We start from the raw sequence: 14884 nt of genomic DNA on the forward strand, positions 1-14884 counted from the left end.
CTACAGAACTTATCTGTTATCTGCTATGTAACCTGTGCCTTTTCTCCTTTTTTCCAGGTTGAATGGCTGCCCCCATGGCTACACAGCAGCTTATTATATAAACTATAGTAGTATTACTGTAGCAAACACACAACTTTTACCAGTGCAGGGCAACAGTACATTATATTTTAATTACTTTAAAACACTTTCATTTTTTGGCGTTACTGTTCCTTTAAGAAGCAATGTTTCCCTTAGATTCTGGTGATTGTTTTATTATAATGACTGGTCTATTAAACAACACAACTAAAAAGCATAAATAAGTCTGTGTGACGCATTAGCTTTACTGTAAGCTAATTACAAGCTGCTTGACCCGATGGAACTATAGCAATTTTGAGTGTTTTGTGGGATGTGGAAAACAGAAATAAAGGCTAATGGCAATAATGTGCATGCCATCTGCCTGTCACTGATAGCATGGAGTAAAGTTCCCAAAATGCCAAAAATGGGATCCTGTGCCATTAGCCAAACTGCATAACTTAGTAAATGAACACAATAGGAATTCTCACATGTGCATAAGATATACAGACACACAACAAGATCTAAAGTGATAAAAAAAAAAGTTTATTTTTGAACAGGTATAAACGACAACAAAAGAAATACTGTGCAAATACATATACAAAGTAGTCACAAAAATGCCTCTTCATGTACATTAATGGTCAACATTAAATGTAGCCAATGTGCTCACATTCACCACAACGATGAATGCAATTAAAGCTGACAAATAAAATAAACTGATGTGCTCAAAATGAAATGGGTTCATTCATTCACAGGAAAAGAAATGATATACATATGACTGCAGAATATATATTTATATTATTGCCACACATAGCTCCAGTCTGGGTATACTGTGCAGGTAGAACCTCCAAAAATAATTTTCTTTTTGGAACCAAGTACCCAGCACTGAATTTATCAAGATCAGCTAATATTCACTGTGCCTCATTACCAATAAGAAGACAGCGATATTGAAGTCTGGTGAATATCTGCGATCGCACAAACCCTTGTTTTGCTACGTTACATTCTATGACAATGCCTGGCACAGTATATCACACAATGTGCACAAGTGCTGCAATTGTTTCGTGCTTCTAAATGAACAGAACTCAGCAGTAATCAGGCAGAGAATGGGACAGAAGAAAACTGCGTTGCCTGTCACTTTACAGAACCACTTTTTTTTTTCTATTGAAATTACAGATTGCAAATTGAGGCATAAGTGCATATTAAAAACATATTAGGCTCATGCATGGAATGACAATATACATTTATTTTTTTGTTGTTTTTGAACATACTGGGCTTTCTCCAGTAAACAAAGTACTTATTCACACTGGCAATCAGGATCACCTCTCATGGCTAGTAATTCAGAAGACCACCTACAAATGGAACAGTCAGCTGCAGCCAGCTACAACTTTTCTGTCATTCAGGCAATCTGCTTCATATGGCATCTGCCTTGAAGGATAAGAGACTGCAAGGCATATGTTCACTAGACCACTCTGCAGGAAGTACTTAGAAATGTTTAAAATTCCTGTCCCCACCCATCAAGCTAGTGGAATAAGCTACAAGGAAACCCAAACTCAGTCCAAACAAAATGTTGGTTGTTTACAAGAATACTCCATTGGCAATAGTGATCACTAGTGTGAATCAGCACTTTAGGTAACTTCACAAAGGAAAACCCAGCTCTTGCACTACCTGACACGTTAAAGCTGTGCAAACACCTCTGGGCTTATGTCACATATGGGCATATGTCTTTATGAATGTTTCCATTCGGGAAAAGTCCTCTTGATCTCCCCGTGTGACAAAACCCTTAAGAGAAGCAAATTTACTCTTTTTAACAGATAAACAATAGTTTCAAAAGTGATATGTGTCAAGTCCTGAGAAAGAACCAATAAACCCTGTAATACAGATAACTTTTTTTTGTTGTTGTTGATAAAAGAATGTTATCAGTTACATATTTCTCTTTCCAGCCCCTGTTTAACTTTGAGGAATTATCAATCTAACACAAATAAAAGGCAGGTAGCATTGTTATTATTTATAACACTAAAAGGTACAATAACATAATGAGCTATGTAAAGAGTTTATTCATATTCAATATAAAACTTGAAATTATCTGTTCATATTGCTTTTCAGTATAAGATGCACATACCCCATTTCTCTTTCCTTGCATATCACACTAACTTTTAAGCATTCGTTGAAAACCAAGGGTTCCATTATCACCCACTAGGAAGACTCAGCATCTAACACTGCCACTGAGACGTCCAGTCACAAAACACATCATCAGGACCATCTTACCGCACTGTTTAACTAACCTCCTTACGCAAACCCTGCAATCTTCTCATTGTTTCAGTGCAATAAACATTTAAGCAAACAAGTCCATGCCAAACACAGAATGGACGTGCTGCTGTATTCATCACTGCCTGCATTCCCTTGTGGGAAATTCAATTATAACTACACTCTCAGCCACTGTGGAGCATTAGTGACAGAACACCAAGGTTCTGACCACCTACATACGCAAATAAAGTTGCCATTTGCTTTGCGTTTTGTTTCACTGGACAGGAGTCGAGGCCTGCGGAACGGCCATATCGCTCAGCCTGCTTACTTCCATCTGCCAAGTGGGGAGCTTTTTGGTTGAGAGGTGACGCCGCGCATGCTTGGTCAGATGGTCACTGCGCATGAAACGTCTGTCACACTTAGGACAGGCAAATTTCTTCTCTCCGGTGTGCGTTCTGCGATGACGAGAGAGTTCATCAGAGCGGGCAAATTTCCTTTCACAGCCTTCCCAACTGCAGCTGAAGGGTTTTTCGCCTGCAAAAGAACAGATTTTTTTACATTACAATGTTACTTAAAAAGAAAAAACAACAACAGTGTCTTGCTGCCAGACACTCAGAAGAACAAAGAAGAAAGCATGCTAAGTCTGTGTTTAGTGTAGTGAGAACAGAACATAAATAGCCATGTACATCACGAGTACAGGTACTGTGGGTTTTATAGCATTGTAAGCTCTTTTGGGCAGGGCTCTCTTCGCCTCTTCTATTGCTTATTGATTGCTTTATATGTTACTCTGTATGTCCGATGTATGAAACCACTTATTGTACAGTGCTGCGGAATATGTTGGAGATTTATAAATAAATGGTAATAATAATAAAATGTTAATAATAATAGCATCTAATGTTAGTATAATTATGTGTGTAAAAAACCTTTATGCACTATTCACAAAGAAACAAACTGTAAATTCTACTTTGTACCTTTGGATCAAGGTTTTTGCTGAAATCTAAATGTCTTTTCTTTAAGGGTTACATTGTCAGTTTGCTTTGTCAAAGACCCATACCTGTGTGAGTTCTCATATGCGCCTTCAAGTGGGAGCTCTTGAAGTAGGTCTTCCCACACCCAGGCTGAGTGCAGACATGACTTCTGATTCGCGAAGTGTCAGTGTTCATGGGGGCCTTTGTTTCAGAAGATGGTATTCCAGGCGCAGGTGCGATCAGCGAGAGTTTGGTGCCACTGGGAAGGAGAGTTTTTGTGTTCTGCAAAACAGGCTGCGGCATTACAAACATAACAGTTCCTTTGGGAACTTGACCTCCCATATAAAACAGAGGTTGCATTACTGCAGGGGACTGGGAAGGTGGAGAATTTGCAATCATGGTTGTCACTACGGGTTTGCTTTGAGCAAATGGCACCATTTGGCACAGGACTGGCATCTGTGGTACACAATTTGCTGGTACTGAGGTGGATACTAGCAGTGGAGTATTCTGCGCTGGTACTGGTGGACAGGTATCCAGAGACGAGGTTTGGGGATTGCAAGCTATTGCTGTTGTATAGCCACTGTTTAAGGCTGGTTGGAATGAATGCACCCTTTGCATTTCAGTTTTGATTTGTTCTGTGCTTGAAATTGGCATTGGCTGCACCACTGCACTAGGGACATTTTTCTTCCAGGATTCTTCTCTGTGCGGAACAAATTTGTTTCCAGGATCATCACTGCATTTATTTGGCATGGCTGGATGCTGCTTAAAGTGCAGCGCATCGGCTGTGTGACGAATTACACTTGTCACGTGGGCTTTCTGCTGCATTTCAGGGTATTTAACATCCACGGACTTCAGCACAGCACTAGTTTGTGAACCAGGAGTGATTGGTGCTGGTGATAAACGATGCAAGCCAGGCGAGTGGGCCATCTCGCATTCTGAAGGGCTGTATGGTGGTGTCAGGCACTAGAAGAAAATACGCAATATATTATTTTGGCGGAAAAACATAAAGTAGTATAAATTATACTGGACATTTTTTGTTAACTGTATCAGTTTTCCAAAACAAATATTAGAGAGAATACAGATCTCCAGTTCAGACTGACCAAGCTCTGCTGGGTTTGCAAGATGGTCAAAAACAACCCTCAAAGTGCCCCTTTACATAATACAATGGCCAAAAAATTGTAAAGAGACAGGTTTATTCACTGACTCATCCTGTCACCTCACTTGTCACTTTTAATTAATTCCACCTCATTTGCAAACAATGGAAAGCTATGTGTTTTTTAAATTTATATGAGCTAAAATATAGAAAAAGGTGCATAATTTAAAAGCCTGAATTGTTTTAATGGAAAATTGGGGTACACTTACAAAGGCCGGGATGCTAGTGAAATCGTGTGCGCTTGGTAGCATGCTGTCCTCACTCTCCGACAGATCGGATGTCGGAGTCATTGGTCTCAGATCGGTGTAATGCCTGGGCTCGGAGTTCCTGCTCATGAACATGAGGGCCTCCACTGCTTCGAAATCCTTTTTCTCAGGGGCGCTGGTGTTCCAGGGGGAGAGGACACTGCACTGCCTGTCAGCCATGTTGTCTACCTACAAATAGAAACAAGAGATATGGAGTGAAATAACTTTACATACTCTGATTTCAAGTTTTCCCTCATTTTACACCATTTTTTTTTTTTACTTCTGGTCCCCTGAAAAACATAAAATAGGGGTTCTGTATCCATCTGCAAGCAAACTATAGCCATGTCAGATACATAATACACAAATAGTGCCACACTATTTAGTGAGTGCTGTTGTTATTCAGTTATTGACCAACACTCCCAACCGCAACAGATGCATCAATTTAGAGTTTGAAAATCCTTTAATATATCGGTACTTACCCTGTGGGTCAGGACCCCTTTGGGGGTCAGGCAACCCTTGTGGGGTTGGGGGTCACCACAACATGAGGAACTGTATTAAATGGTTGCGGCATTAAGAAGGTTGAGAACCACTGCTTTAAAACAACTATTTAAGTATTGAGTGAAGCCCCAACAGAGCAGGCGTAATTGCTGTTAATGCGCTACAGAATAGGTTGGCGCTGTACAGACTCTCCATTTTGTTGTTTTAACAGTGAGCTATGATTTATTAAAATGCAGAGTGTATCTATGGAAGTACACTCCTTATTGGTCACCATGTATGTGCTGCCCCCACATATGCTTTAAGTAGCTGAGCAAGAAATCCCATAATAAGCTTTTAATAAATCCACAAGAAAATGTATAATTTAATTGAGCAGTTTAAGACAGTTTTTTCTCATCTAATCCATGAGTTGTATATTTTTAAACACAGGCTTGGGTCCCGGTCCCACTAGCTTGCATAGGTCACATGCCTGTCTGTGGGGGAGAGGGGCAAGCACACCCAGTGACATGACAGCATTGTGTTTCCTAACGTTCCAACATTCCCTCGGCCATCAAGCTGCCCCCTCCCTTTCTCAGGGCTCAGATACAACAACAGTTCAATGCGCGCCAAAACCAATCAGCACAGCCCTCGCCGCCTATTGGCTGTCAGAGTCAGCATGCTCCCGCCGCCTATTGGCTGTCAGAGTCAGCATGCTCCCGCCGCCTATTGGCTGTCAAAGTCAGCATGCTCCCGCCGCCTATTGGCTGTCAGAGTCAGCATGCTCTCGCCGTGATTGGCCGCCGAGCCGAGGGGCGGGCACGTGAAGGAAGCGTGATCAGCTGCTGCGGCCCCTCCCCGGGGAACGTGAACCCGGAGACCTGCGCGCCCGGCCGACCTCTCACCTACTTCCCTACTGTATGTGCTGAGGCGCGCTCCCGACACTGACTGGGGCAGCACAGCCGCGGCCTTCCGGTGCCTGAGCTGCGTACGTGCGTCCTACACAAACCCAGCATCTGTGGTACCTGCCTGACACTGAACCAAATAGCCCTGCGACGAAAACCAGGGGCCCTGCCGCGTACAAACAAGGGCCACATGGCTGTGTGTGTAGGGATAATTATCAGCAGCTCCCTCAGGCAAGGCGTGACTGCTACTGCACAAACTATCCAACTCAGAGACAACAACAGGAACAATGTAACTGGGGCCAACTCCTGGCCCTCCAGCTGCTGGGAACTACAACTCCCAGCATCCTACTACAGCCCCAAGCAATGCACATGTTTGTTGCATAATTCCCGCCTGAACTGCAAAAGAGACGCGCAAAGCATCTACTTACTAATATATACTGTGCCACTGCCCTCCCCACCGGTCTATACTGTACCACTGCCCTCCCCACCGGTCTATACTGTACCACTGCCCTCCCCACCGGTCTATACTGTACCGCTGCCCTCCCCACCGCTCTATACTGTACCGCTGCCCTCCCCACCGCTCTATACTGTACCGCTGCCCTCCCCACCGGTCTATACTGTACCGCTGCCCTCCCCACCGGTCTATACTGTACCGCTGCCCTCCCCACCGGTCTATACTGTACCACTGCCCTCCCCACCGGTCTATACTGTACCACTGCCCTCCCCACCGGTCTATACTGTACCACTGCCCTCCCCACCGCTCTATACTGTGCCACTGCCCTCCCCACCGGTCTATACTGTACCGCTGCCCTCCCCACCGGTCTATACTGTACCGCTGCCCTCCCCACCGGTCTTTACTGTGCCGCTGCCCTCCCCACCGGTCTATACTGTACCGCTGCCCTCCCCACCGGTCTTTACTGTGCCGCTGCCCTCCCCACCGGTCTATACTGTGCCGCTGCCCTCCCCACCGGTCTATACTGTACCGCTGCCCTCCCCACCGGTCTATACTGTGCCGCTGCCCTCCCCACCGGTCTATACTGTACCGCTGCCCTCCCCACCGGTCTATACTGTACCGCTGCCCTCCCCACCGCTCTATACTGTGCCGCTGCCCTCCCCACCGGTCTATACTGTACCGCTGCCCTCCCCACCGGTCTATACTGTACCGCTGCCCTCCCCACCGCTCTATACTGTACCGCTGCCCTCCCCACCGCTCTATACTGTACCGCTGCCCTCCCCACCGCTCTATACTGTACCACTGCCCTCCCCACCGCTCTATACTGTACCACTGCCCTCCCCACCGCTCTATACTGTACCACTGCCCTCCCCACCGCTCTATACTGTACCACTGCCCTCCCCACCGCTCTATACTGTACCACTGCCCTCCCCACCGCTCTATACTGTACCACTGCCCTCCCCACCGCTCTATACTGTACCACTGCCCTCTCCCACCGCTCTATACTGTACCACTGCCCTCCCCACCGCTCTATACTGTACCACTGCCCTCCTCACCTATACAATATTACCACCCTCACCACCATAATATACTGTACTACCCTCCAAGAATTGTTTACCAACCATTACATTCTGTTCTACCTTCCCACAAACAGTGCTGTACCAGCCACCATATAATGTACTACCAATCCCACCAAGCACTGCTGTAGCCATTACATTATACAACCCTACAAAGCATTTGTACCCACCATTAAATTCTGTAAAGAACTAACCATCCACCCACCAAGAAGTGCTACACCCACCATTATACTGCACTAGCCTCCCCACTAAGCACTGCTGTACCATTGGTTAAGCACTGTAGTGCCCAGGCCAGATGTAGGGCAGGACACAAGTAACCCCCAAACCACCACCCCTACCCAGACTCATCATCCTGCCAACTAACCATATGTATTAAACCATCTACACACACACACACACACACAAAGTTTAGAACAGTTCAGATACAATAGCCACCTGCCCCCACCCCAGTTATTCATTTATTACATTTATAAAAATGTATATTAATTATTATTAAATCAGTTCTATACATAACCCCCACCCCAGGCCATGCACCACTACTCCCTATTAACCCCAGGTAAGGACAGTCAACCCACCAGATACATGCACCCCATAGTATGACACACACATGCCCTATACACCCCATACAATGAAACACACATGCCCTAAGTACCCTAAACAATGACACACACACACATGCCCTAAGCACCCCATACAATGACACACACACATACCCTAAGCACCCCATACAATGACACACACACATACCCTAAGCACCCCATACAATGACACACACACATACCCTAAGCACCCCATACAATGACACACACACATACCCTAAGCACCCCATACAATGACACACACACATACCCTAAGCACCCCATACAATGACACACACACATACCCTAAGCACCCCATACAATGACACACACACATACCCTAAGCACCCCATACAATGACACACACACATACCCTAAGCACCCCATACAATGACACACACACATACCCTAAGCACCCCATACAATGACACACACACATACCCTAAGCACCCCATACAATGACACATATGCTCTATGCACCCCATACAATGAAACACACACACATGCCCAAAGCACCCCATACAATGAAACACACACACATACCCTAAGCACCCCATACAATGACACCCATACAATGACACATATGCCCTATACACCCCATACAATGAAACACACATGCCCTAAGCACCCTAAACGATGACACACACACACATGCCCTAAGCACCCTAAACAATGACACACACACACATGCCCTAAGCACCCCATACGATGACACACACATGCCCTAAGCACCCCATACAATGACACACACATGCCCTAAGCACCCCATACAATGACACACACACATGCCCTAAGCACCCCATACAATGACACACACACATACCCTAAGCACCCCATACAATGACACCCATACAATGACACATATGCTCTATGCACCCCAATAACCACTGAGTGGGTGACAACGGCCCCTGCTCCCTGTATGAAAATGGCCAATGCAGAGAGGCCCACTCACCGTGCTGGGGAAGAGCTGAGAGGAGATGCTGAGCATTGCAGGCTGTAGCGGGGCAGCTTGGGATACAGTGTGGCTTGCGGCGCGCTTCTCCCTACTGCTCCTATTTGTCTATTCACTTGCTCCAGCTGCTCCATTCACATACTCCAGCGCCGCCACAACGTAACCTATGGGCGGCCTTCCCGACTGGCCAATCAGCTACATAGGTGTGTGGAGCCTCAGCCAATGAGGGGGCGGGCAGCGCGTGATCAGCTGCTGCTAAGCGGCGTGTGAGGCCGGGGGGCGGTGCGTGTTACAGCGGGCGGGGAGGGCTGTGGGGCTAGCTGCCTGCGGGCTGGGCTATGGGCTACAGGCGGGGAGAGGGGGCGGCCGGGAAGTCCCTGGGTGATGCAGCATCACCGGCATCCTCAGCAACAGGAGCGGTCTGAAGCGTGACTCACTGTCACGTCTCACTTCTACCCCCCCCCCCCCACCCAGCGCCTCATAAAGTGCAGAGTAAGCGGGAACTGCCTCACCGTGTGTGTGAGAGAGTGTGAGCCCCAGGCAACATATAGCAGGTCTCCTGCTGTAACAATACATACATGTACATAGACACATATTTATACATATGCACACTCATATATTTACACACACATATGTAAATGTATAGGGGCCTGCATGCATATATATATATACAAGCTAATATATACACACTCAGTTGGGAGACCTGATATATATATATATTGCACTGACTGGTGTTGGACTTCCTGATCACCCCCTCATTTTAACTCTTTCTTCATGGTATGCACTTATCACAAAATCATATTTAAAAACCTATCATGGAGTTGTTTGCTGTTACAATTCTGAGTGTAGTGAGAGTGCCATGTGATTCCGGAGTATGACTGAGAAATAACTTATGGGCTGTGAGTGCTCTGACCAAAGTTGCCACAGCTAAAAGCCACACAGCAGAACATAACTACTACTTTTTTAGGTACTAGAGAGATATGTGTGCCCTAGGGCTTAGCCATCACATTGCAAGCAGAACAGTAACTTTTATAAAGCACTAAATAACATTGTTTTCAGACACAAATACAAATTTTATTTGTATTTTGATAATAGTATCTGAGGGCCCCATGGCAGAGAGGGGCACTGAGAGAGGCAAAGGCGTCCTTTGCAGACTTTAATGGGGCAGAACTTGATTGAGGAATGGGTTGAGTTTGAACAAATCATGAATGTCCATGGCTAAGACAGATTGAAAATGTTTTCGGTTGTACAGTTTAGTTGGGTATTTTTATTTCATTGGGGCCCATTCTATTTAGTTGGTTGAGCCCAGAATGGTATTGGGTTAATAACCCAGACCCTTGGGTAGGAGAGCCCTGCTTTCTGATAGTTGCCCTGATAGTGTTTCTTTATAGGTGTTACTGTTTTATTTTATGGTAAAATGGTACACTTAATTATATACTGGATGGTTCTCTTAAGGTGGCCACACACTGTAAGATTTACTTGTTTGGCAAAGTCGGCAAGAGAGCGGATCTTCTCCCAATATGCCCACCTACAGGTGGCTGATATTCAGCTAATTTGATTGTTTGGTCTTAGGGCATAGGCACCATCGGATCAGGGACCACATCAAGAAATCAAACCTGCCCAATTTCAAGCCAGATGTCAGTCGAGGAGTCCCATCAGATAAGTGAGGCGGCTTCAGATAAGCTGCTGAATCGGTTTACAGGACTGATATTAACAGTTGAAATCTGCTCGTGTATGAGCACCTTTAGGCTGATGCCACACAGGGCTGGTTCTTGGCCTACAGAACCATTGTGCCACAGGTGCAGGCAGCAGCAGATATTGGTGGAGAAACACAAAAGTTTGCATCCCAGAGAGGATATCAGAAGACTGATGCCAGTGTGGGGGCGGGCCAAGAATTATCCCCATGTGGCATCAGCCTAAGGATAAGATTTTGTGTAATTATGGTGGTTTGCTAAATATTTTTTTTGTATACAAGGTAATTTGGGTGAATTCAAATCAGGCCAATTAAATTCCTAGGGATTGCAGTTATTGCAGTATTCTTTTGTGAACAGTGTTTGTGTTTGATCAAAACACACAGCAGGATTGCAGCAATGCTAACAAGTTAAATATCTAAAAAATCTATTCTTTAACCCCTTTGTGTCCATGACTTATTTTTGAAGGTGGCTGGTTCCATTTCCAAGTAACAGGGTGTGGTGTGGTCCAAGCATCTAGCTAAGGGAATGTCGAATGGCACTATAAAAACATAGGAGCTGAATTGGCTTGTAAAAGTCTCTCATCGGCTCTTTTATACTTCAGTCTAACCTTTGGGCATCAGGATGCCACTGGGTGCTGGGCGTTGCAAATTACGGCCTGATGGTAAAAGTTTTGACATCCCTGAGAATCTAGTAGCTGAACTGAAAAATAACATATTTGATGGGGAAAGGTACTGTAGATGCTACCTGACAGCACAATCAATAGCACTAATTTGACTAGAAGTGGCCAGATCAGTAGGCAGTGTTTGCCTCTTTAAGGCCAGAATTTTTTTTTTTTTCTTTTAATTCCCCAAATAAAACCATAAGGCTAGTTGCCAAAGACAGCAAGGAGCTGCTGGCGGGAGACTTCCAGAAGTCACGTTCATTGTGTTCTCATTTTCCGAACATTGTGAAACAACTGGAGCAGGACCAAGCAATTGAGGTATGAAATGGAACAGCTTTGTTTAGCAATAGTGCCAGTGTGAAAGGAGTGAAGTACCAAAAACACTGAAGGGCAATTTGGCATGGATAGTACTGGCATCGACAATTATTAATTTCTGGATCTTGTGATTACAAATAATGCTGAGAGAATTGGGTGAAAGGTGTGTTTTCATCGGAGTGCATTTGCAAGTATTTACATCCCTGCCCTCTGTCTCGCTTTATGGTTAAGATTGTAGAAACAGAACCTGGGGTCGGTTTGGTAGTCTCAAAATACACATTAATGGATCCATTTGGTGTGTTTACACTGATCATTTTGGTTTGTTTATGCTGACAGTGCAGCTAGCTGAAGGTCCTGGGGGGGCTCATTTAGCTTGTAGGCGGAAAAGAAAGCTTGGCCGCAAAAGAGCAAACAAAACTAAGGAACTTTACAGTACATAAATGCTTAAAAATCAAACCTCTGCGGTGATACAAATAGTACCGCACCTGGAGCCCACAGCCTGCATGGCTTAAACCATTCTAGCACAATGATTTGAATATAATCCTGCTCGGGAACAGAGGGAATGTTGCCTGGCCCTGCTTCCTGGACTACCTTTGGGCTTCCAGGGAAAAGAAAACAAGTGTCCAGAGAGGGAGGGTGGCCTGGGAGCATGTCCTGCACCCGGTTCCGGGAGGCGTTAGTTACGTTACTGCCCATGCACTATATGGCTGTCCTACAGGCTGAACCAGGTCCAGACTGGAATTCAAAATAGGCCTTGGCATTTAATGTACATAGACTAGGGCCGGAACTAGGGGTAGGCAGAAGAGGCAACTGCCTAGGGCGCAACGACTAGGGGGCGCCAGGCAGAAGCCTCTCTTGCCTACCCCTAGTCTGTGCGCTCCATTTTCATTGCCCCCGCCGCTTGTGATTTCTCGGCGGGGGCAATGAACTATCGCTTCGCAACCCGCAATGCACGCCCAAAACCGGGGTGTGGGGGGGGGGTTGCGTTAGCACTGGTGCAGGGTGAGGTGGCTGACCAGGTTGCCTAGGGCACCCGGTCGGCTCGGCCCGCCCCTGACATAGACCCCCACCAGCCCAATAAATAGTGACTGCCTATGGCATCTTACAGCAGCCCCACAGATTGCCATTCTGGGCCCATGGGAACAGCAGGAAGTTCTGACGCTGACAAATACCATAAAGTATTGACATGCACGATTTTCCAACATGCCAGATCCCTGAGCTGATCAGTATCTAATGGGCATGGATATCAGCCTGATTGAGTCATGTGGTAAAACTCACCTTTATAAGAATAGTTCTGTTTTTCTATTTTTTTTTCCATTTTTGTTTTTGTTTTCTAGAATCTTCTATACTAAAACAATTGTCTGACTGTTTAAAAAATACAAATACAAATTTTACAGGAAAAGTTCACAAGAACACTTTCCCTTTAAGCCTCTGTTGTGCTTAGTATGGCCAAATAATGATTTAACATCTTAAATATCTTAATATATTAAATTGGTGTGATTCCAGTTGTTTCGCAATGTTGTGAAAGCATGTAAACACAGCACTCGGGTGCTGGAAGGCTCTGCTCCTTCCTGTTACTGGCTGACAATCTCATTTTTGGTTACATAAGATATAAATAAGGTAGTAACATGGGCATAATATTTGATTATGGTTTTTTGAGATGAATGTAACACAAGAGGACTACATTATTAGATATACCACTCCTCCTATATTGGCTAGTAGTTCCATTCAGTCCCGGATTGGCAATCTGTGGGTTCTGGCAAATGCCAGAGGGGCTGCTGTAAGATGCCATAAACACTCACTATTATTTGGCTGTTTGGGGCTCTGTGTACATAAAACCCCACTAAATATCTATTTTGAAGTCCAGCCCAGGCCTGCCCCCATTTAAACATTACTCTTGGGGCAGGGGTACACAGGGAGATTAGTCGCACCGGTGGGATAGCATTGCGGCAACTAATCTCCCAGTGTGTCACTGCCCTTACTGCAAAATGAAAACAGGTACAGGATCTATTACCTGGGATGCTTCGGTTTTCCATATAAGAGGTCTTTCTTAATTAGGAGCACCAGGCTATTAAAAATTACACTTCAGCAAGAGCTCCTCCCTTAGCCGTGCCACTCCGCCAGTCCCTGCACTGGTTTCCACTACCATCCAGAATAAATTTCAAACGAATGACCCTCACATTGAAAGCAGTTCACAGCTCTGCCCCACCCTACATCTCTGTACCAACAAAACAGTTTGTTACGCTCCACTACTGACCTGCTCCTCAACTCCTCGCTCATTACCTTCTCACACATTCGCATTTAAGATTTTGCTGTACCCCTTCTCTAGAATTCTCTCCCGCATTCTGTATGACTTTCTCCCAATCTTCCTTCCTTTAGGGGTGAAGACAGACGTGTCTTTGCTACAAAACTAGACAATGCTGGTCATTTACTGATAATTGTCTCTACCTGTGTTTTAGCAGAGGTAATTCTCAGTATTGTCTATGGCAGGGTATTTTCTGGCAATTCTGTCCGTGACAAGTAGCTGCTACTAAGTAGCTCTGTGTGTCTTGCCTTGAGAGGAACCAGGTATTTGTATTTTCGCCAGTGGGATGCCATTTTGGGGAGATTAGTCACCCGTGACAAGGGAGATTTGTTGCGGGCGACTATTCTCCCCATGTGTCACAGCCTTAAAAGTTCTCTTAAAAAGCATTTATTTATAGAACTACCCTCATTAAAGGACAAGGAAAGGCTAAGTCACTTGGGGGTGCCAAAATGTTAGGCACCCCCAAGTGACTTAAATCGCTTACCTTGTACCCCAGGCTGGTGCCCCTGTTAGGAGAAAACAGCACCAGCCCGGGGTACCTGTCGAGAGCGCTTCCTCCTTCCTGCTTGCGCTGCAGCCAATTGCCCCGGACAAACGCATGCGCAGTAGAGTGAAAAGCCGACTTCTCTGTTCAAAGTTCCACTATTCACTCTACTGCGCATGCGCGCGCGATTGTTCAGGAAGTAAGAAGCGATCGCTGCTAACCCGGGCTCGTGCTCTTCTCTCTGTATAGGGGCACCAGCCCGGGGTACAAGGTAAGCGATTAAAGTCACTTGGGGGTGCCTAACATTTTTGGCACCCCCAAGTGACTT

General features: G+C 45.5%; 1 protein-coding gene across 1 annotated transcript; it reads right to left on the reverse strand.

The window, feature by feature from the left end:
- Positions 1-576: 576 nt before the first annotated feature.
- klf10 (Kruppel-like factor 10) lies at positions 577-9261 on the reverse strand. Its single transcript, XM_002931534.5, has 4 exons — positions 9098-9261; positions 4626-4850; positions 3350-4226; positions 577-2829 (listed from the first exon to the last, which is right to left on the reverse strand). Exons 1-4 carry the CDS (start codon positions 9131-9133, stop codon positions 2570-2572), a joined length of 1398 nt encoding a protein of 465 aa, XP_002931580.2. The 5' UTR covers positions 9134-9261; the 3' UTR covers positions 577-2569.
- Positions 9262-14884: the final 5623 nt, after the last annotated feature.

This window comes from Xenopus tropicalis, chromosome 6, assembly GCF_000004195.4.
Source record: "Xenopus tropicalis strain Nigerian chromosome 6, UCB_Xtro_10.0, whole genome shotgun sequence".
NCBI lineage: Eukaryota > Metazoa > Chordata > Amphibia > Anura > Pipidae > Xenopus > Xenopus tropicalis.